Source organism: Poecilia formosa, unplaced genomic scaffold, assembly GCF_000485575.1.
Source record: "Poecilia formosa unplaced genomic scaffold, Poecilia_formosa-5.1.2 Scaffold124, whole genome shotgun sequence".
NCBI lineage: Eukaryota > Metazoa > Chordata > Actinopteri > Cyprinodontiformes > Poeciliidae > Poecilia > Poecilia formosa.
In genome coordinates, this window is record NW_006800063.1 from 1,478,783 (window position 1) to 1,502,513 (window position 23,731).

Below are 23,731 nucleotides of genomic sequence, written 5' to 3' on the forward strand. Positions count from 1 at the left end.
TTAAAATCTTTAAACTGAACAACTAATTTAACTTTGCACTGCTGTAGTTGATAGCAATTCTTCATAAATACCACATCTTAAAAAGTAAAATACCTTGAAATGATCAAAAAAATATGATGTGTCAAATCAAATATTAAGCCTAGAGGAGGGACTTGAGGTTAATTAGCATAGCCTGCTAGTTTTAAATTTTACCTGCCCTGAATGGTGATTCGTTGATCTGAAACTTTAAACCAGATTTTATTTCAATTAGCGAACCCACCCAAACCGATGACCACTGGGTCACAGAAACATTGACACACCCCATTGTAGAAATTATTCCTAGGCAAAGAAGACATGAAGTTAATGTTTTCTTGGTATCGGTATCGGTAATATGTTTAAAGATGAAGTCAAAGGAAGAAAATAAGCCTTAAAAAGTTTCTAGAAAAGTGTTTTCTACAGAACTATTTCAGCTATTCTTTCAGGCTCTTCCAACAGGGCGACATTAACAGATAACAGGAAGCTAGATGGATTCCAGTGGCCTGTATTATTATCTTCAAAAGTCCAGTTATCTGTTATGAAACATGTTGGATTAGAAAAATGTAGGGAGTCATTTGAAAATCACATGGCAAATCAAATGGCCGACTTCATCTACAGAGAATACGCAGCAATACTAAATATGTGTGCTAATCGTTAATGTAAGATGAAAAAAGGCTGCTTGAAATCTTTTAAATATTTATAGTTAATATAAAGGAATGAAGGAATGAATAACAAATCAGAGCTTTTCCCCACAGATAGGTGTAAGACAAATGTTATTTTTGAAAACAATCTTTGAAAGAAAAAAAAAAGATCAATCGATATATGATATGGTACTACATTTTGTGGTGTGTAAAAAAAATAAAAATACTGAGGTACAATCTGTCTTGTAAAAGAGGATTGTTGTAGCTCACTGGATTTTTCTTTTACATTTGTCTCTACCCCATAGCCCAGAGAATATTACTGACTTTATCGAGTCATGCAGAGAAAGAGAGCTCTGTAATTTTATTTCACTAAAACAAGCTTTTATTAAGAAAGTTACCATTTATAAAAAGATTAGAATATTTTAAAAATGCTGTTCTTTATGGTTCTGAAAGATAAACTAGAATATGTAAAAAGTGGAACCAGCATGTCAGAGCTTTAGAAAACTACCAATCAGGAATCTAACCCAAAACACTTACAAACTAATGTTTATTCTCTTGCGGTAACATATTCTCTTGCAAACAAATGAACCTTATGTGAGTTTTTATCTGCATGTCTTTTTTTAGCAAATGCTGCGTTTCGAAGGCACTCCAAATATACGCCACTTGGTTGCTGCTGAATCTCATCGCACTCGATTGTCTCCACCCCTCCCCTGTTTGTTTGGCTCACAACCTGCGTAATGGCGTCTGACTTATCTCTGGCTTTTAACCACTAATCTTTGAAACTCGTAAGCTTATTGCCATACATTTAGACGTTGGATCACTGTGGATATCTGTTTATAGCTTCAAAACACTTCCCTCTTGCCTGTCAAGTGTGGCTTTGTGTGTCGTGGGGCAACTCAGCAATGCGATGTCCAAATGAGTATGTGACTAGGAGCATTTCGAAACACACACATACTGTACCTCGATTATTATTTTAGAGCCTGTGCACATTTTGCTACCGTGTCTGCTATGTGTCTTTATCTGACACAAGCAGACACCGAGCAGCATACACTCCTGAACACATCACATCCACTCAGCTCCGGCAGAAAGAAGGGACCTATATCTGCATTCATGCCCTCACCCCGAGGACACGTGCACTCTACTTGACTGGCTTTTGACACAGCTCGCCTACGCATACTTCACTCTGGCTCGCAGTCTAATTCTTTAAAAAAATTCTCTTTTAATCCATTGGGAGGCTGTGGGCTGCCTTACTGTGCAGTGATGGATGAATATGATTTTTATTTTTTATTTATTTTGCCTATATGTATGAAAGTATTGAAATATTTGCTGTAGCAACTGTTCTGATTTAATAATAATAATAATAAAACTTGCACTGCATTACGTAAACTGCTGATTCAAATGCCTGTCAGCTCATTAAATTGAAGCCTTGGCTTGGTGAACCTCAGAGAACTTGACAAGAAGGAATCCCTTTTTTATTTGTAAGTGTTGCAGGAAAATGTACACCGAGGGGACAGTTGGAAACATAGGTAACCCACAAAACCCCAGGAAGAGAGGCAGAGTTTCCCACTTACATGAAGGCACCATATCATCACAACATCAAGTCAAGTCAAAGTTTATTTATATAGCACAAATACAACAGCCTGAGCTGAATATTTCACAACAAACAACATCACAGCTAGATAAATGATAAAATAGAAAGTGAAATTAAATTTAGTAAAGATAACAAGACACACAAAAAACAAAACCAGTGTACACCATCAAGGAAAATAATCTGTTCTTTGTGGCAACTGCAAAATGATTTACTTTTTCCTCAGTTCAAAGTATCTGGGGTTTAAAATCTTAAATGATTAAAACTTAACCAGCTGTTTTAAGTCGTAATAAAGGTGGAGGTTAGATCGCGCATTAAGCTGTTACAAAACTGTAGAGCTCCTTCTGGGACAGACTGCCTGCATCCTCAGTGCACAAAGGAGCATCACTTCAGATCCTTCCTCTCAACAGCTAATACACTTTATAACCATCTCTGCCTCCTGCAAAAGCAAAGAGTCTTTCCATCTCTGCTGTTTTTCTTAAAACAACAACAACAAAAAAAAAAACAACAACATGCAGTTACATGGGAAAGAGTCATTTAAATCTTTGGACCCAACTGGACAAAGATGGATAAAACTGCCTTAGATGTAAATAAATGATGAGGTCTAAAGACCTCATTAACAATGTTCTAACCAGCTTTGCTTACTGGGAATTAATTGGACTTACAGTGACTTTCCGAACAAGCTGGTCACTTGGATTTGGTTGTTTAACAGTGAGAGTTTGGCTTTGTTGCTGCTCTGAGTTGGGACTCATGAGACAATCTCCACCGAGCTGATGGGGACATAAAAGCATTTATGGTGATGGAATGTGTTCGGGGTATTAAATATGCATCTGCTTCAGGCTCATTAATGTTCAGCAGCACGTACACACACCCTCACAAAGCTCTGTGATCAACAGCCATTTGCTAATATGGAGAGAATCAGAGTATCAATATTTAAAGAGGGGGGCAGGCAAGGTAGATGCACATTTAACCCCCTGGGGATGAATGAAAGATTGCTTGTGGCAAGAGGAAAAGATCGGTGCAAGAATGTGTGTCACGGTACAGAGGTAAAGCTAAACTAATTAGGAAAGAGATATAGGGAGAAGACAGAATTAGTGCGGGTCTATGTTCTGTGACTCTAGGGATTAAACACAGAAAAAAGGATAATTGGCAGATACGAGGTAGGGGAAAAAAATAATGAATCAGTTAAAAGCTAAACTGATAAAGTAGAAAGGAGATAAATAATGAAGGTGGACTTAACGGGATAGACAGTGATGAATGATATCCTGCTGATTGTATAGTTTTTCTGCATGCTGTGAACGCTTGAGTGCTCAGTCAGAATGATGAGAACGGGCCGCCGCGATCTCAGCCGGCTCCGAAATAAGTATGTGGACTCTACTTGTGGGATTTCTGCATGGAGCCGTTTCTTAGGCAGCATTAGTTTACTCATGTCTGCTTGGGTTTAATGTGACAAGAAATCTTTATGTGATTTATAAACAAAACAAGACTGTATATTAGTGAAATAGAGCAACTGCTGCCAAAACCACTGTGGCTTCCTTTCACTAATCACTGCATGACCGGCCCCATTAGACTTTTTTTTTTTTTTTTTTGCCTTTATTGGATATTTTTTCCAACCTTTTACTTATTCTCAATGCTCTCTGTGTGAATTCCTGCTCGGCTCTGGGTCATAAACAATAAAGTCAGTGTTGTCTCTCTCAGACGCATGGCACAGTGTGAAGCCAACTTTAAAAGCTCCCAATAGGACAACAAGTTCAATGGAAATACAGGAAGGGAGGCAAAGAAAGCAAGGCTTGGCATTTGAACACATCCAGACAACAATCCTGTTTAAGATGAAAAATGTTTCATTGTCAGCAAAGTGCTGTGGTTTTCCAAAGCTGTCGAAGACTAAAAATATAGGGCATGCATAAGAAAACTTAATATATAAATGAACAAAACTTTGCTGTTTCTTCTGGCTAAAACAGACATCTCTATTGTCTACATCCCAAGTTTTTCACAGGCAAACCCACAAATTGATATAAATAAACCAAAAAACTAAATGCATCTGTTTGGTTTGTAAAGTCACTGTGGAGGTTGATTATGCAGTGAAGCATTTTACATGTTTTCCTTTTCCAAAGTTCAGCTTGGTGACTTAAAGGACTTTCAATTGTATGTTTTCTGAAGTTCAATATGTACCGTATGCTTTGTGCACTCATGCCACGGTTGGGCCTACTTTTGCCTAATTTCTTCCATCAATTTTATGTATCATGGAAATAGTCAGTCTGTGACTCAAATGGAAGCTCACATTACTTTAATTGCAGCCTTTGGGTCATCTACACTATTGGATTTGGTGTCTGTCATCTTCCCTTGGCAATAATTCTCCATTGCTGACCATAAATCCCATGGAAGGGTTGGGACAAGGAAAGGTGGTTTGCCCAGGATAGGACCACCTCTGTGCACACTGGAACTTAAGCAGCATGTAACATGACCTCTCAACTCTTCTTCCAAACTCTGATCCTCATTCCACAAAAAGCAAATCTGACTTTAATCTAAAAAGAAGATTTTGACTGCTGAGCAACAATCCAGTTCTTTTTGTCCTCAAGACATTTCTGATGTTGACTCTGGTGGCTTAACACATCGATTGCAACAGCTGTAGCTCTGCCCTGGATACATCTCTGAGTTGCTTGTCTTGGCACGCTGACTCCATGTCCTGAACATCTCCAAAAAGCCTCCTGGACTGAAGTTATCCCTGTTGCTTGTGAACAAACTTCCCCTACGACTCGTCCTTCCACTCAACTTTCCTACAGCATGTTTGGAAATAATCTGGAAACAATCTGTGACGAGCTATCTTAATAAGCAATGATCTTTTGTGACTTAGCTTCTTGTCGATGAGTTTCCCTGGAGAAACTGTCAAGTCTTCCAAATTTCATTGACTTTGAGCCAATTGTTTGTAATGCATAGAAATACACGTTGGAAAAATTCACTCTGTGTGTGAAATAAATCTATGTAATATAATCGTAACTTTTTGAATTCAATTACTGAGATAAAACTTTCTGACAATATTCTAAATTATTGCGATGTACCTGTATAATGGAATCTTAAACAAATGTCACCAAGGAGGTAAAAATGATTGTCTAGACAACATTGTCTTATGAAAATCAGAGTATCACACAGACCTGCTTTAAATTGCCTTGCCGTAACTTGGTTAGAAGCCATTTTAAGTGGGTTAATATTGGAATGAGACTTTCAATAATATGTCAACAGGAGCTCAAAATGAATTCATTAAACCCGAGTGATAATGTGACGAATGTATTTGTCACAAATCTCAGAAAATGTTTATATTTGCATAAAATCACAACCAGCTGTGCCAAGTGTTTGTTTTGAGTTAGTTTTCATGTGGTTAAAAAGTACAAATTGATCTATTTTGCATGAGCAAATATTTTGTTATTTACAATCCAAAAAGTTTGAATAACTTTCATGTTGAATTTGAGAATTGTTCAGATAAACTTAAATTGATACTTTTAGCGCTCGGCTCATAAACCAGATCCAACGGGAGAACAATCTCCCTCTCACTGCCACCTGCGTTCCTCTCATTCTCGTTGGATTGAAGCCATATGGTTGACATTTATCACCGTCATTCTGCTTTGGAAACATGGTGATTCAAAATTATCCGAGACATTTTGTCCCAGTCTAATTTCGCTTGTTGAATCTACAAATCTTTAAGGATGGATGAGCTCAAAATTAGAAAAAGCGGCAGGGAGAGAGTGAAGGGGTTGAATAATAACCATAAACATCTGGAGTTATTTACTCTGAATTTGTCTCACTAGTCATTTTCAAAAACCTTATTTGCGTTCTGGTGAAGATTAAAAACAAAACTATTGGTTACCCTGACTAAGACTTAAAAATCAGTTGTACGGTAATCTTGATCAGAGTATAAAACACAATAATGTAAAAAAAAAAAAGAAAAAAAAAGGAAGATTTCATTTTATAAATTGATGCTGACTACAACAACAAGTAGAGATTTTTTAAAAATAATTATTTTAAATTTTTATGAAATTAGTTTGTCCTCCAGAAATTAAGCTGTTTTCGAGTTTTGGTGTCTTTATTACATGTAACTTGAATCAGCTGTTTTTGGAATGACTTCATCACACAGCCTCAGATTGTTGTGAAGAAATTAGATCTCACTTCTTGAAAATTTCCTAAAATCATGGAGGTTTGCAGACTTTAGTTTCTGCATAACCCTCTCAAGGCCCTGCTAATGTCAAACTTTTGGCAGGGTTGTTGCCACACCTCAGTTTGCAACTGGTTTTAAAAAGAACCACTTCAGCTTTTCTTAACTAAACTAAAACCCACACAGTCTTGTGTCCCTATATCAGCTCCTCATTCACTATTCTTGCTCCTCCTCTATTTTTTTGTTTCTGTGTGGGGTCGCAGTACTTGGAAACACTTTAGCTTCTCAATATTTTCTCTGAGAACGTCTAAATATCACCAACATAATAAATTAATGAGTACTGCATGTTTTAAACACTTACTACTCACAATCAGCAGATCTCACAACATTTCGATTGGTTGCCACTTGAGTGGCTAACAAACTGATGAGAAAGCTGGCAGTGTTTTCTCCTCTACAGTTCATAAACAGTGTAAAAAGTTCTCATCTCATTGGCAGACAAACAAATGTATGAAAAATAATGTTCCAGAGTGTTGGAACATTAGCCTGTTCCATATTTATAGTCATAGATGTGAGGTACTACATCTTTAAATAATGTTTTAATGGGACGAATATGTGCAGAACAATGTGTCCTCAAATACCATTTAAATACAATTTCAGTGGACTCCGGTGTCTCCTCATTTTAATGATTTAGCAATAAAAGAAGGTGCATAAAATCTGGTTCAGAAATCCTACTTTACTGCAATCTGAACTGTGCTCTCACCAGACACATCTGAATATATCAGATCAAATTCTCGTGACATTGCTCACAATTACTTTTAAATCACAAAACTAGCAGTATGAGTCTCATCTTATAGAGCGTGGAGCAAGTTGGGCTTTTAACACCCAATGTTTTACTTTTAAATATAATGTTGAATATATATAATGTAAGCACTATGAAAAACCTAAGGGCATAAATACTTTTTGCACAGGAAGAAGAGTTGTTTCCTGCTACTTTTCACCTAGGAGTAAAAAGGCTAAAAAAATATAATAAAAAAAAAAAAAATTAAAAAAAGTTGTTCTAAAGTATCGTCTTACACCTACTCTCTCCAACAGCCTGACAAAATTAGAGAATAGAGAATAACACGAGCTACTAAATGCAAAAATGATGTTGACCTCTCTAACCTCACCAGATCTGCTGGCAGTGCAGAAAAACACCTCACATAACCTTGAGATACAGTTTATATTCTATCCAGGAATTAAGCATTCGAGGAAAACTGTTTCCGGTAAAATGATCGAGGGACTGGAAAATATTAACAATTAAATAAAAATGTAAATAATTAGCATGAGTATAGAGATGGTAAAGAGAAATGTTTATGAGATGTTTGCTAAAACCTTTTCCTGATTCAGATATTGCCAGGAGATTATTCGCCGCCAAGATCTTCATGTTTAATGGTTGCTTAAGTGGGGAGCATTCGGTAAAGTTTAGCTTGTAAAATGCTCTTTATCTAAGAACATAAGAGAGGGTGAAGACCACAGGCCTGCTCTGCTAACTATCCATTTTTAGTTGCCTTTGCTATATTTCAACCATAGAAAATGTAAAGGTTAGAAGTTGCAACATGTTTTTTTTAATCTATTTTTCCACATTTCCAAACTTGGTGCTCTATTAAGTTTTCTGCTGTCTCTGCTTTAACTGCAGCAAGTTAAAGCAGAGGTCCATCCAGGGCGAGACCCGGAGGGCAGAGGAAGGAAGTTGCAGCTTTTGTCAAATCAAAATTTTCTCTTGGTCCATCAAATGGGCAAGTATCCCCAAAATAGCAACATGGATGTTTCTAATACATTAGAGTGACTAATTTGTCAGCTGATATGCTTGAAGAGAGTCAGGATTTTGTCAGAGAGGCAGAGCAACATACATTGTGGGTGGCTACAGCTGAAAAAGTAGTCCTAATTTTAAAATCAGAATTTCAGCGTTATTTTTTGTTTTGTTTTTTTTACTTCTGACAATTTAGGGAGGATCATGTGTAAATGAGAGCACTGTTATTGAGAAGTCAGCCAAATTGAAATACATATAACAAAGAGAACAATGGAAATTAAAAAAAAGTCAAATGTGAATATTCTGAAATTCGAGCGCTGACAGAATGCTAACAGAAAGCCAAGGAGCCATTTATACATTTTTGAAATCTTTCTTTCAAAAAATAAAAATAAAAGATAAAAATGCGATAATAGACATAACATGAATGAAAAAATAAGTATTTTATGTTTGAACTCTAAATTTAAAAGTTTGTTTAGTAAAGTCTGAAAACTTAACCTGTGCAAAACAAATGAACACCATCATCCACCTTATTTCAAATTCCTTTCAAAGAATCATTATCGTTAAGTTTACTTGATAAGGACATAAACAAAATAAAACAGTAGCCCCATGCCCATATCACAGTGTGAGCTAACTTGCAGCATTTGTCCCTAGATGGGATTTTATAAAATGTAAGGTGAGAAAGGTTTTCAGGCTCTGCCCTCATGTAGCTCTGTTCGTAAGCTCCAAATCAGAGAGAGAAGGTTGTAAGAGAGAAAGATGCACATCAATGTGTGTGTTTATCATCCAGCTGCATTCAAGTGTGTATGGACCACAGGCACATATACTCATCCAGTTGACCATGCTGTGACTATAGACAGAGAATTAACACCAGCAGCCAGCAGGGGACAAGGTCACACAGTTCTTCCTGGTAATTAACCTATGCTCTGCCTCCAACTAAAACCAGCCAAGCATTGGCATGAAATGATCCCGTCCCAATTCCTTTTCGTGTTACTGTATCTCTCTAAGCCCGTTTGAATTTTCCACCTTTTCTCGTCCACATGCTCCTTCTGTTCCAGCTTTCTCCTTTTGTTGTGCTCGTTAGTTTTCTCACTCCTCTACATTTTTAATTTTGCTTTTGGTTCAGTGTAATCAGCATGATTTTGCTCACTTTCCTATCCCGATCTGGTGTGAGAGGAGTTCAGTGTGGCATTCGCAAGAGCCCACCTGAGAAAACGGCACACATGTAAGGTTGACAGGGGGCTCTGGGTGATGTTTCTGCACAATTTCATTACACAGCAGGTCACTGCATGGTGAGTGAGGAAAGAGCTGCTTTATGACTTAGACAGGAAAAAGCCGGTGTTGCCGTTTCTTGTCCCGACGTTAGGAGACGTACACGTACAAGAAATATTTTCTTGTTAACGTGTATATTTGGGAGATTATCACAATTTACTCACTCGACAGTTGCTGAGTTCTTCTGCCGTCAGGATGATTGTGCCGCATTTCTTCCCAGGAATCCCTCTGTGAGGAAAAAAATAAATAAATATGGGAAATCTTAATCCAAATTACAGAAAGAAATAATCTTCTCTGCAGGATTTGTTCTTAGAGGATTAATGCGGAGTATTACATTAATTACTTATACTGTGTCTTAATTCTCCTGACGTTACAGTAAAATCCAGCAGAATGTAATATACCGTTAAAAATTAAGTGCTTTGAAAGGTTTCATGTGACCTAATAGAAACATTTAGAAAAGTGTTTTTATTTAAATATTTACAGACTTTGAATCTTAACTCATAACCAACAGATCTTGTCTACTGGTGCATCAGTCATCATTATATAAAAAATGTCCAAATATGACATTTTTATGTTTTCAAACATTAGTTGGATTATTTTGTCCTGAGGATAAAAGTCAGAAATGCACTTAAAGCAAATAAGCTCATTACATGTGCATAAAACCCTATTGTACCTATTCATACTTCACAGTTTTACCCCAAACTGTTTTATTCCGACTATCGAGTCATGTATGTACGTGAAGAGATAAAGAGGGGAAAGTGAGGAAAAGTGAAAACTGATTTTGTTTGCTCCATCAGAAACAAGAGGGGGAACTGAAGCTTCAACAAGTTAGATCTCCATGACAGCTGCATGTTTGAAAGAGTGATGGTTTTGACGCTCTGGGATTTTAACTCGACACGCGAAGGTCAGAGGCCCGAATAGAGTGTTTTCCAGTTGTGTAAAAAATTGTTTTTGGCTCCTCTACCGGGTTTGAGTGTATTTGAGCAGAAGATGGAGACCTTTGATTCACACACTGAAAGACTCCAATCGATCCTCAGGTGAGAAAAACCCGGGCTGTTCACACAAGTGATGGATGCATGAAACTGTGTGAGCGTTTTGTTTCTTTTTTTCACCCAAAGTTTTCATGCACACCATCTCAGACCCTTGGCACCCTGTCAGCCACAGATTCAAACACTCTGCAAATGTATTTTCTCAGCCTGCATGTCACCCTATCAATATCTTTTTCAAAGAAATAGATTTTTAAAGGGAACCTATTAAGCTTCCTTAAACAAGTTAGAATAGGTCTGTGGGCTTTACAAAACATGCTCCTTAAAATGTTTTCCACAAAATCACTTAATGGCATTTCACCTGGTTAGTTCTACCTATTTTGATCCCATTTCAGAATGAGCTGCGTTACAATTAAAACAATAAGCTGCAGCTGACCATGGTGCCTCACAACTTTTTTTGTCAAATATTTTAGAAATCATATATCAATTTCCTTCAACTTCAAAATTAGGTTCTATTCTGTGTTGTCGTTTAAGTGCAACAAAATGCGATAAGGTGTGTAAATGTTTTGGCAGTACGTTGTATACTTTTGGCTGGTAATAAATAATATATCAATTGTTGTATGGAGCCCTTCTTATTTGCCTTTTCTAAAAGTAATCAAAGCTGTTTTTCTAAAGAGATGTATCTTCAAAGACTTACTTTGTAATCTGCACTCTTAATTATATTGGTTAAAATAATATGTAGAGTCCTTGGGAAGGTGCCACAAAACACACGACTGCATATTTGAAATAGTAATCAAGCAAAAGCACCTTTGAAAAAGCTGAAAACTATTTTTGAATGAAGCTGGAGCAACACAAAACGAAGGAGGGATTTATTTCTGTTACTATATTAAGAATAATAAAGATCTCAAAAGACCAGCAGGGCACGCTCTGAACGTTTTTGAATGTCCACGATAGAAAAACAGGAAGGAAGTGCACTAATAGATACTGCATGGCACATATAAGCAAAACTATATGTGCCATGCAGTATGGCACATATAGTGCCATACACATGCACATACTGTGAGATACATATATCTTATGTATCTCACATAAGAGATACATAGATACATCTCTTATGTGAGATATATCTCACATAAGAGATTTATCTCTTATGTGAAGACTCAAGACGAGCCAAGAAACTAAACTCACTATTCACACATACAAGTATGAATACTCTATTTTTACTCCGTAATGAGAACCTGCATTTAGAGAAGCCTTCAGGGACTCACAGACCTGAGCCAATGCACAAAGATGCTCTGAGCAAAACTGTTAAATTTATTTATAATGGTTATGAGAAGCTAAGAAAAGAACATCAGGGAACTGGAAGGATGGGCCCTACATGCAAACTACACATTGTTTCTTCCAGACAACAGTTTTCCCTGAAAAGATACTTATTTAGTGTATCTCTTAGACATGCTCCAGTCTAGATGAAAGGGCATGCAAACATAGCTACAGATTTTTATGTGCGATTTTAAACTAGACTGATGTAAAGATATAAAAGTCATTTTAAAATAAATTGTGAATAATGATTAGCAATAAACATTGTTTGTTTTCAAGTTCTGCATTCAATGCCTAAAGTTTATTATGAACAAGTGTTTGAATATTTTCCTGACAACTTTCTCCTGGTGCAGCGGTTAAACGGTTAAACTTTCAAACACAAAAGCCTGTGTGTGTGTGAGGTCAAATACACGTTCAGGCTTCTTGAGACAGAAGGTGAACTGTGAGCAAACCGGGAGCACTCTGCCAAACAATGGCTCCTCATTGATTCAGCTGACAGACCTTGATCAATATTCAATAGATCAAGACAGAAAAATGAGAAGTGTGATCTGAGGGTGAAAGGAAGAGAGTTAAGGAAAGAAATATAGACTTTATAGGGTGTTTAAAGTCTAGAGACATGATAAAGATTTAGCTAACTACATTATAGTATTATCTTTCAGTTTGTTGTATCAGGAAAGAAAATAAAGTTGTTCTTTTTTAAGAACACAAGAATATAATAATACTGACAACAGTAAAGAAATTATAGTACGACTGTGCTATTTCAAAACGTAGAGCCAATAGACCCAGTTGCATTTGATAAAGGAGCACTTCTTTAAGTGGTCTGATAAAATCATCTGCTGTTTTATTCTAGACACAGACAAAAATTATAAACAAGAGTCTTTAAAAGAAAAAAAAATATATGTTTTTTGTTTGAACTACAAGCCAGGAATAATGGATGTTCTGGAATCCTGACTATAAAACTTTTTCAATTGACATATTTAGAGCTAAATGCATTCTCATAACATTTCTCACTCAAGAAAAAAAAATCTTAAGTGTCTGATTTACACCCAGTGCTTTAGATGAGACACTGAAATACTTTCTGACATACTACTGACAGATTCATTTTCATTTCTTTCTGACAGAAATTGATACAAAATTCTCTTTCTCAGAAAAATAAAACAATATAAAACTGGTATTTATTTTGAAAAGAGACATGATTTGACAATTTATTTTTAAATAAAATTGAAAAAAAAATAATAACAATGACCAGATCAAGAATTAAACATACCCTTTTGAATAATCAAAGAAAACATCTTTTTGAGCTTCACACTAATCAGAATTACTAACCAGTTTTTTGTGCGTTTCCAAAAGTACAGATTTAACTGTGGTGATGATAAATTTACTGATCAAAGTCAATGATTCAAGGAGAACGAGGCCTCCCTACCATTACCCTAATCCTCAGCTCACTTCGCAGATTTTGTCAGACTAAAGATGGGCAACCCCTAAATTTAATCATGAATCCATTCAGAAAAAACATCTTGGCAAAAATTAACCTAACTCTGTAAGGATCATGAATAGTTTTGGGTTTAACTGCAAACACTCATCTTTTGTAAAAATGTAAATATTTGGGGGATTTTAAGGATTTGTTTGAACCATTCACTGCGTGTCTGCACTACAAATAGTCAAAAAGTAATATTTTTGTTTCTGTTCAATATGCACCAACCGGATGATTGCTTATTTATCGTTGAGCTTTGGGGGGTTTTTTGTGGGGTTTTTCTCAGCATGGTTTTCGAACAGATAAAGCAGGTTGACATTATGAATGGCCTGAATCTGCAGAAACATTTATTGATTTTCCTTAAAAGCCGAGTCAAAAAAGTCAAATGTGGCCTAAAAGGAAAACTTTTTTTTTTACCCAGAATTGTGTCAGAAGCTTCTAGCTTCAGAAATTTCTCTGCAACTCGCCGAGAAACATTTAAGCAAACTTTAGCATGATGGGGGTATGCATATTTGAACCTGTGAAGCTTCACATCCTGTCAGCCATTGCCTAGATTATCAGGACATGCACATCGCGTGTAAAAGATCACATCAATAACATTACTCAGCCCACCAGCAGGAAACAGACTTCTCACCCTAACAGTGGGTTGCCATCATCACTTCCAGCTGAACTTTTCTGGTTTTCAGGCACTAATTAGCTTGCAGTGGATGGCTTCGTGTTCATTTACAACTCAGGAACAATGGTCATTCTGAAGGAGAGGGGTGATTCATCTAATGGTGTTTCTGTGAGGGACCTGCACTGACTGCAGTCAGTAGAGTGGAAACAATATCTCTCCCATCAGGAGTCAGACTTTTCTTTAGTCACAACGTTAGTGCAGATATAATCAGTAATAATAAATCTACAAATTAAAACAAACTGAAAGCTGTTTATGCTTTCAGTTTGCGCGCAGCCACTGTCGCGTTACAGTGGCTGCCTACCAATAAAGATCTGTGTGAGTCGAGTGCAGATAGCGATGAAACAGAATAGCTTGACAGCAACCTTATAGACAAACATCTGTTGCTTATTCCCTCCAGAGGTGGTGTATGGATGAAAGAGGATGCCTCCAAACTAAAGACAGCTTCATTGCAAGGGCTGACATCTTTTCCACTCCCTAAAGGCTTTCAATTTCTCCTCACATCACACAGAGACCCATCAGGAGACAGATGCTATAGCTGACTTATTTATGCATTGTACTGCCCCCCTCCCAGCCCCCCCCAATGCTGCATAATAGATTTTGTCTGAACATCCAAGCTAGTGTACATTTAAAATTGAATTAATAGGAAATACTCTTAGGAATTTGGTGCAAATGTGGAGAGGAAAAATAATGAACCATATTGAAAAAAAGTGAGAAACCCCACCATAACAAAAACATGAAAAATGTGTAATATTAATACTATTTATATAAGAATAAAAAGATTTAGGTCAAAATGGGAAATGGGGGTACATTAAAAAATAAAAAAAAATAAAAAATTAAGTGAGCTCAAAGAGTGCAGTCGGTTCTTTTGAAATCTGCACTAAGCTTTCATCTGCAAGTTACCAAATTCTTCACAATCTACATGTCTGCTTTTCTAACAGGTTGAATAAGGCTAATGAGGTGAGGTCTTGTGCTTCTCTTCAGGTCACAAACAGCTGACCTGTACTAAACATGATGAGGCAGAAGAAGAAGTATTCAGTGAGCGATCATAAGGGGTCCTAATGAAAATCATGACAATTAAATATCATTGAAATGGACCAAATGCTCATCCTTATATGTTTTAGAAGACGGAAAGATAAAAAGACGATCAAAGCGACGTTTTTGTTGATGGCTGAATTAGCCTGCACTTAGTCTTCACTGACTTGTTTAATTGACAATGACTCCAAAATGGTGCTATCTTAATCTTAATGAAGAAAGAAGGAAAAACACTTTAACTTATGCAAATTTTCTCTCGATACTGGGAATATTGAGGACTATTTGAAGCAGAACAATTTCAGCACAATTCCAGAAAGTGAAAGATACAGAGCACTTAAGGTTAAAGGAGAAGTAAGAAATAGGTTAGTTATTACCAAAAGTGGAGCCCTGCATATGATATTGCTTTCAATCTTGCTCAAGGCAAAATACAGACATGAATTTTTACAGAAGAATGAGTAACCAGAGACAATGAGACTTTGTCAAAGTTAGTTCAAGAGTGCCTTGACAAGGTTAAAACACATCTTACTCGTCTTGTCTTCCATCAGCAGATCGTTTCAGGATCACACACAGGTCTGAACACTGTCAGGTCACATTCTCACTGTACAGCCTGATGAGTGAAACCACAACAGTGGACACTTTGCACAGTTCATTGTCCTGTTGCCTGTGCAGGGCATCCAAAGTAAGGCATTAGAAAGGTTTTGTGGAGATCAAGCGAGTGGACCTTCAAGTCTTGCTAGAACAAACATTTTAACCGTCAATGAAAGCTTTTACCACCACTACATTTCTTCATGTGTGGTCACTTGATCCCTTCAATAACATCAATACTCTCTTTATTTCTCCTGTTTTAACTAGGTAAAATGTTTGGTGGCTGATAGAGACGTACTCTATAAAGCCCAAAATCAACACTTCACACCTCTGGCTTGAATTTTCTTTTCATATTTTTTGTTGTTGTTGTTATTGTTATTGTTGGTTGACTACTATGAGAACAATAAAGTCACAATTTCTAGATGCTTAAGCACTTTAAAGCTAGTATGTATAAGTTTCTTTGTCAGTAAAAGTCCCAACATTTTCAGATTCCATTATTAATGGTTTATTAACATATTGTTGCTTCTTTTTTTTTTAGCATTTGGTCTTTTTATTTTGATTGGTTATCAGTCTCCATAGGCTCACCCTTATCTCTTGACAAAAGTGGTTCTTTCCTGTTACCCAGAACAGAGTTGATAAGAGTTGATAGTTAAAAAGCTCATCAGTGCTGTCTTGTGTTAATCTAAATACACACCTAATTTGAGTTGCTGTTGAACTATTCCATTGTGAAACTTTCTCCAAAAGGAAACATGACTTTGCTGACTTTGCTTGAACACAAACAGATGCAATGTCATTAAAACCATATGTGCCATGTAAAAAAAAATGACCAAGCTGGCAGCAAAGGTTGAGATCTAACATTATTTTGCTGACTGGGGGACATTAATAATAATAACACCACATCTAATGCAGAATTAGTGGTGAAATAGTATATGCCTTCCAGAGATGTAACGATTAACCTTTTCATCTTGTTCCCATTAAAATGCATGTGCAAGTTGTGAGTACATTTGGTGGGGCAGAGAAAGAAAAAAAAAAACACATTAAATCTAGACACATTAGTTTTCACATCATGTAGCATAATTGGCATTTATGAACCAGGTCCACTACACTTCGACTTCGAAACACGATCCACTCAAGTATTATTGTTTGCGTTATTGTTGATGTATTGCAAGAAATCAGACAACTAGCACTTCTAATTGTCTGTGCATATGTAGATGTCTCACAAGCAACAACAAAAATCAAGTTAAAGACGGCAGAGGCAGCTAACTACAAATCAGCATAATCAGTCTTATAACACACTCAAGATGGGGCATGCTGAGGCTATTTTGATCCTCACAGAAAAGAGTGACCAAATCTGTGAGCAAAATATTCCAACTTTTTTTTTTTTTTTGCATTATTTCCATCCTAACATCTCAGCTCAGTTACAGACAATTACAGATACCACAGCTTGACAGCAGACAGGGCTTTCAGTATCTCCTACATGTCTTGGTGTGTGTTTTTAAAACAAAAACGTTTTTAAACTGGCTTGCTGTCATCTACAGTTTCTTTAAATTGGTAGTGGTATTGTTTTCTTGTAATCATTGAATGATTAGGAATTTAGAAAGCTAGAAATTGTAAGGGGAAACTTTTTGAACTATAATTTTAGATATTTCATGACATAGAAAATGCATTTTGCTGATAAGTGCTTTGTTACTGAATGAGTTCTGAGCACATTTCCAGCCCGTCAGATTACTGTAATGTTGCACTATTATTGCTTCAGTCTCTTGTAATTTAGGTTAGAAAAAAAGCTCAGACTAGACTAAACCTAGTAGTCAAAGGAAATTGTTCAATGAATTGGACTTATTCAGAGAGATAGTTTAATTTATTTCTTTCACTGCATCTAGCCTCACTTTGATTACCCTAAAATCATTAAATTAGACTAAATGGTGTTAAAGTTGTGAATCAAGTCAGGTATAATTTTTTTTTTTTTTTACCATCTACACATAGCAGATGAATCGGATTATTTGCAGTGTATTGAGGTGCATACTGCTGCACACTAGATTTACAACCCTAATGTACTCTAACTGAAATATTTCACCTTGCAATTCGGCATGCAAGAACACTTAACGAATACAGCAGTGTTTTTAAATTTGTACACATGCAGAGTGGTTATGTGAGGATGTCTTTGTTCTGCCGTGCATGTTGGAAAAGAAATACTGAGTGTGAGGACTAAAGTCTGCTATTTAGGACTATTGTGATGTGTCAGACAACTTTTACATCAACGGCTTATTCCAACAATGGTTAACAATGAAGAGGTATGTAGCATGTTCTTTTTCCACTGTGGGAGTCTTCATAGCAACAGATCAGATAATACTGTGTCTAAAACATTGTGTTAAGAGTCTGTCAAAGTGTTTCTAGGTGAGCTTCTTGTGTTTCAACTCCACAATGCATTTAGGTACAACTTGTACACTGAATTATTTATGTTAAAACAGCTACTAAATGATTCAGACATGTTTGTATTGCTAAATGCCATCATGGTCTTACCCCAAACTTCCTAAACAACACCTTCAACCATTTTATATGTGTGTTGTTTTTAATCACAAAAAACTATGAACAACATTGTCTATACATCTACTCGGAATTTAAAAATGGTTTAGATTGTGCATGCAGCACAAAGTTTCACTGTTTTCCACACTTACCGGTGCTAAATCCAGCTATGAAAAAGTTGAACATTTCATCATATAAATGAACAGAGGCTGCAGTAATCCAGCACTCACAACAAACAATAATAAAGTCCAAGTTCATCATGTCAGAAATGACAAAATTCATGAGTCACTTCCTTCAATCTGGCTTGGTTTGTGTTTTACAGAATGGACTGAATTTGAATCAGAGCTATTTTCCCAGAAGAAGAGGAGTGCTCTGCAACATCTATTGCCTATTAACTTTCCAAATAGACTATCTAAAAATCACAGACAATCCAATATTGCCAAGTGAGAATAAGGATTACAAGTGTAAAGTGAATTTTTTTTTCTGCAATTTTCCTCTGACAAAGTTTACCAGAGGAGGAAGAACTCGCTTCTTTCACGAAAGAGACGTGGCAAGTGTTTATAGAAGATACTGTGGATTTACACAGTTTCAGTGATCACTTCTCTGCATTATTCAGGAGACAATCTGAGCATGCTTTCATGTGTCCAGGAACCAGAGATGCTTCTTTCGCATGGTCGCCCCTATAACCTTTAAAACAGCGCGTTCAAACAAACAGCGATGCGCAATGAAGCACAAGCTCTCTAACACAATTACCATCTTCGCCAACTCTGCCAAAGGGTGGGGGGAAAAAAAAGAGAGAGAGAAGTGCTACTTTATTGCTATAAGGACACAAAGCCACCTGAGACAACCACCTCCTCAATTACCCACTGCTGATTCCACAAAGCCTCAGCCATTCGGGACCTCATTTGACTTTATTACAACAGCCACTGGAGGGGCGGTGTCATTAATCAAACAGAGGCAAAGAGTGAGCAGCCACCCAGGAAAGAGGAGAAATGAACTGTGGAGTCTCTGTTCGAATTCTGCCCGAGAGAGAGAGCGACGTGTGAGCCTGCATCCATCACAGAGCCTCGTCCACACCTGGAAACAAAGGGAAGTCACCGCCTCGGCAAACGGATGTTCAGAAGATGTTAAATAAATGTCTGCATTTGATTTAGATGAAGGCGTCCCAAGGTTGAGAAGTTTATTAGATGTCTGCATCCCACCAAGCTGATTTAGTATAGATGTCCTGTGACAGCGTCGTCATTGGCAAACTTTCACAGCAGACGACTGTTGAATATTAATTTTACAGCCCAGGCTCACGTTGCTCACACCGACAGAAAATGCCAGGCTGATGTACATAAATATTTATATTGAAATGTCAGTGACAATGTTGTATCTGTTCAATGTAATGTAAAATACAATGTCGATCTGATGGCTTACGCTTCCAAACTAAATATATATTGTCAGTCAAGGTTTATTATTGACTACATCTCAGACATGCAGTTGTGAAGATGTTTAGAGAAAGGTTACATTAGATTATAAAACAACATCTCAAGTTATAAATGTCTCAGAGAGTACTTCAGAGTTCACCATCTTAAAGATGAAAAAAGAGGACACAACTGCGAAGCAACCAAGAGATAGTCATAGTTCACAGGTCACTAATAGTCGTGACCTCAACAAATCTATGTAGAGGAAAACCAAGACAGTCACTCATGAATGAACTCGATAAGAAGTCCACAAGTCATGTTAGGGACACAGAAAATAAATGGAAGATAGCACTCTGCCAGATAAGAACAAGACTGAAACTTTTTGGACAACTGCTGTTCCCTTAAATAAAATCTAACATTACCCATCAGGTATAGAAAGATTTAAAGTATTCACAGCTTACAGAATTATTTTATCATTCAGGTTAGTAATGCTAACCATTAATAACCTGAGAAAAAAAAAACAGAATTGAACTCCAATTAAAAAAAAAACTTAATTAATTTGTTGCATGTAATTGAATTATGATTATCAAACTTGATTTATTTACATTTGTTTAACATTACAACTTAATAAACTTAACATCTTTACTTGGATAAGCTTAATTTTTTTTTTGTAACAAATTATTTTTTAAAAGCTGGATTACTTGTTTTATTTTTGTTTTTGTTTTTTTTTTCAAAATGGATTTTTAAACAAAGCTAAGTGGAAAAGAGTGGGACATTAAGCTGTAGAATTTCAAATGAGATTAAAACAATCATTACAAATTTCAGAGTATATTGCTTCTAAACCGTCCTTTAGTTTAAAGCCCTGTGTACAAAAGGTGAACATGGGAGAAATAAAACAGCCTGCTTTGGAAACAAATAACGCCACAGGCAATTAGTATCGAAACAATGGCAGCCAATCTTTGTAATGCCTTGTTTTCCATCAACGCTGCTGAGTCCACTAATTCGATTTGGGGGAGGGGGGAATCAATGTTATTTGCCAAAAGAGCTGCCTCCAAATGTTTAAACAAGTTGTGCTCAGTGCAAATGGAGTAACATGTTTCTCTGTTCAGTTGCAGTCCGGTGACCACGATGTTTAAGAGTTGATTATACAATGCAACATAACCTAATGAAACTGTTGATCTTTCAAAGAAGACCTGAGTTTTCTTCATTTATTGCAAGATAACCCCATATGTCATCTTGACTTATAGCTCCAATTGAATCGACAAAGACAAAAAAATAAATAAATAAAAAAATATCACTCTTCAGACAGATGGCTCAGCTTGGAGAGCAAGAGATGTGATCAGCTGCTGCCTGCTGGAAATGGAATGGATTTCTGCACAGATATATTAGCCACTTGGGTATCAGTTCTGGGAGAGCTGTCATACAGACAACAGCTCCCTTCCTGCGCCAAAGCGTCAGTGGAGAGGAAACCTCTTTGCCGTTTATTGTGAAATGGCTCTGCAGAGGTTGTCTGTGGAACTTTAGCATCCAGATTCTGTCTGGGTGGACAGAGTCGGTGTTCACACAGGAGAAAAATGAAGCCATACGTTTTAACGAGACACAGACACAACAAGCTGAGGCATAAAGGCAGGAGGCGGACAGCGCACAGGCAGCGCAGCCTCACTTTTTCTCATGAAGCCATCTAGTATTCACATGCTCCTTGTGGTCATCATAAACAAAATGAAATTCACATTTAAAATGTATCATTCTCTTCCTAATTGCCAAGGGAGATGCTAAAAATGTTTGGAGTAATTAAAAAAAATTGCATAAATCTGAATGAAGGCAATACAAAACAAATAATTTATTTGTGGGGCACTTTTCCTTACACCTTTCCCTGGGACTTAAAAATATGTATTTTACTTTCCTAAATGACATACTAATAAAATGTTGAAACATTGTAGATTGTGCACCCATTCTTCTTCCCCACCTATGCAATACTAATCAAAGAGTGAAATAATAAAATGAATCAAGCAAAAATAAATAAACAAATAAATAAATACATTTTAGTTACTGCCAAAAAAACTGGCCATGCCTGCTGCTTATGCATTGCTCATCCCTGCTGTGTCACGTAAAGTCTAAGCACCTGTTACCAGTCCTGTAAAACCTGGAACAACAAAGTAGCTCATGCTGCCATCTACTAAGAAGCTCTGGGTCATTAGGGGCTAAACAAGCAACATCATTGTTGAAACAAACTGCTAAGCTGCATTTTAAAAAGATGCTTTGCATTTCTTCTAGTGTGTCATAGCTACATGAAATCCAGAGGGACAGCAGCGTGGCCAGATTACTTCTATGTCCTGTTGCTCATTGCTAAGACAAGGCCGCATGTAGGAGAAGACGACATGGACAACAAATGGAGGGTGTTGAATCCTACCATTCAAAAGCTGTCACGAGATGCAATACGAGTTACTCAAGAGCATTAAATCAGCGACCCTATTCTGTGAAAGAAAGACACAGAGTCTGATGACGAGCAAATCTCGTCATCAGACTGGGTTTGATGACTGGGTTTGAATCTCTGACATAAAAACGTCATGCAAAGAACAATTTGCATTTCATTACATTTTGAAAACATCCTGTCGAATGTTGTCAGAAAGTTGTCACTGCCACCACCTGCAACAGCAGAACTGATGAGGTTTTCACTTCCAGGGCCTGTTTCTGGATGGAATGTGTATTACTATGGCAAAGCATGCTTCCAGAGACACTCGCTAATGATCGAGATGCCTGTCCTTCTCAGGCAGCCAGATCATTTGGCTGAGCTCAGCAAACAGAGACTCAATTTGCTTTCAAGCAGCTCTTCAGTCAGTCCCAATTTATGCTCCTACAATTTTGGCCTTATTTTGTAAAGATTTTACATATGATTAGAAGCATGAATAAGCTGATATAGATAGAGTGTATTCTGATGTATGTTACACTGAAAATCAGCTTCTTCTATATAACATTAGAAATGTATGCAAACATTACAGACGCACCAAGAAATGGGCATCTGTAAGGTCATTGTTATGACACTGGGCAAATTTCACCTCAACAGGACCTGACCAGGAACCAGCTGGTCTAAAATTAAAAGATCCAATCTTTTTAAAATGGTAACAATACTTTACACAACAATACTGGTGTGGTAGTTGGTCATATATTTGGTATATATTATTTTTACAAGTGGGCCCCTTGGAGTGATTCCCTAATGTTGGTGCATGAAATAAAAAAGCTCTCGCATACCTGGGGATGTTGGGGTTTTCAGCCCCATAAACAGAGCGGTGCAAAGCCATTTACTATTTTATATGTTAAAGAGAAAATTGTAGAAACCGCTCTAGCTCCACTTGAAAGACAATATAGCTAAATATAGTTGAGACCAGATACTTACATATGCCAAATAAAAACACACACCTTTTCTTCTCCCAATCTGAAGTTAAATCAGAGAAAACGTCTAGTTCTGGGTGACTTAAAAATGTTGTTTTTTCAGCCTAACTTCATGACTGACTCATCGGAAATCTCAAAAGGAAACTTTTTTCTTTTTTTTAAATTAGCTGTATGTCACAAGTACAACAGTTCGGTGTCAAGTTTAATGATACATGGATGCTTTTCATTTTACAAACCTTCTGCCAATAAAGACGTGAACGATTGTAGCTGCAGATTCGACTTTTGCGCTTCTCATCAATCACATCGGAGTGAATTCAGATTAGAGCATGAGCGTGGCAGAGCCAATTGTTCATTTCTGATTGGTAAAGCGGACAATGCAGCTCTTGTTGCAACCCAGGAGCAAAAAGGACCCATGAGGAAAAATCATTATCTCTTGTGCCGCGGCCCTGTTACTATATATGCAAAACAGGTTTGCATATGAAACTTTTAGCTCCCCTGCCACAGCCTTTCACAACCAGCCTGGTCAGCACGGATGTTTGGTTTTTAAGAAAGTTATACAAGTTTATGGGTAAAGCTGCTTTACACAGTAGCCACGCAGAAAACACCCACTTCAGTATTTAAGGATTTTCTATATTTTGTACTTTAAAAAAAAAACTTTTTAGGAGATATAGAACTTGCTTTTCTTTATTTTCTTTAATACATTCTGGCTTAGTCTCTGATTGACAATTAATAAAAAAAATATATAATTTTTTTATTCTGTGAATGTTGTTTTGTGAGAGCAAATATTTTCACTGTTATACAATAGAAATAAGCATTCTATTACTCATACTGTCAGCTTAACAGGAGAAAATGTTTAATTTACTCAGGGGAAAACACTCCATGATCCTTTTTAT

General features: G+C 36.8%; 1 protein-coding gene across 4 annotated transcripts in view; it reads right to left on the minus strand.

The window, feature by feature from the left end:
• cpne5b (copine Vb) overlaps positions 1–23,731 on the minus strand; it is a 123,495-nt gene that overhangs the window by 28,339 nt on the left and 71,425 nt on the right. For all 4 annotated transcript variants that reach the window (XM_016675996.1, XM_007561294.2, XM_016675997.1 and 1 more), the window contains one exon: positions 9,614–9,677. In XM_016675996.1, coding sequence (XP_016531482.1) covers positions 9,614–9,677 — 64 coding nt within the window. The remainder of the gene's footprint in view (positions 1–9,613; positions 9,678–23,731) is intronic.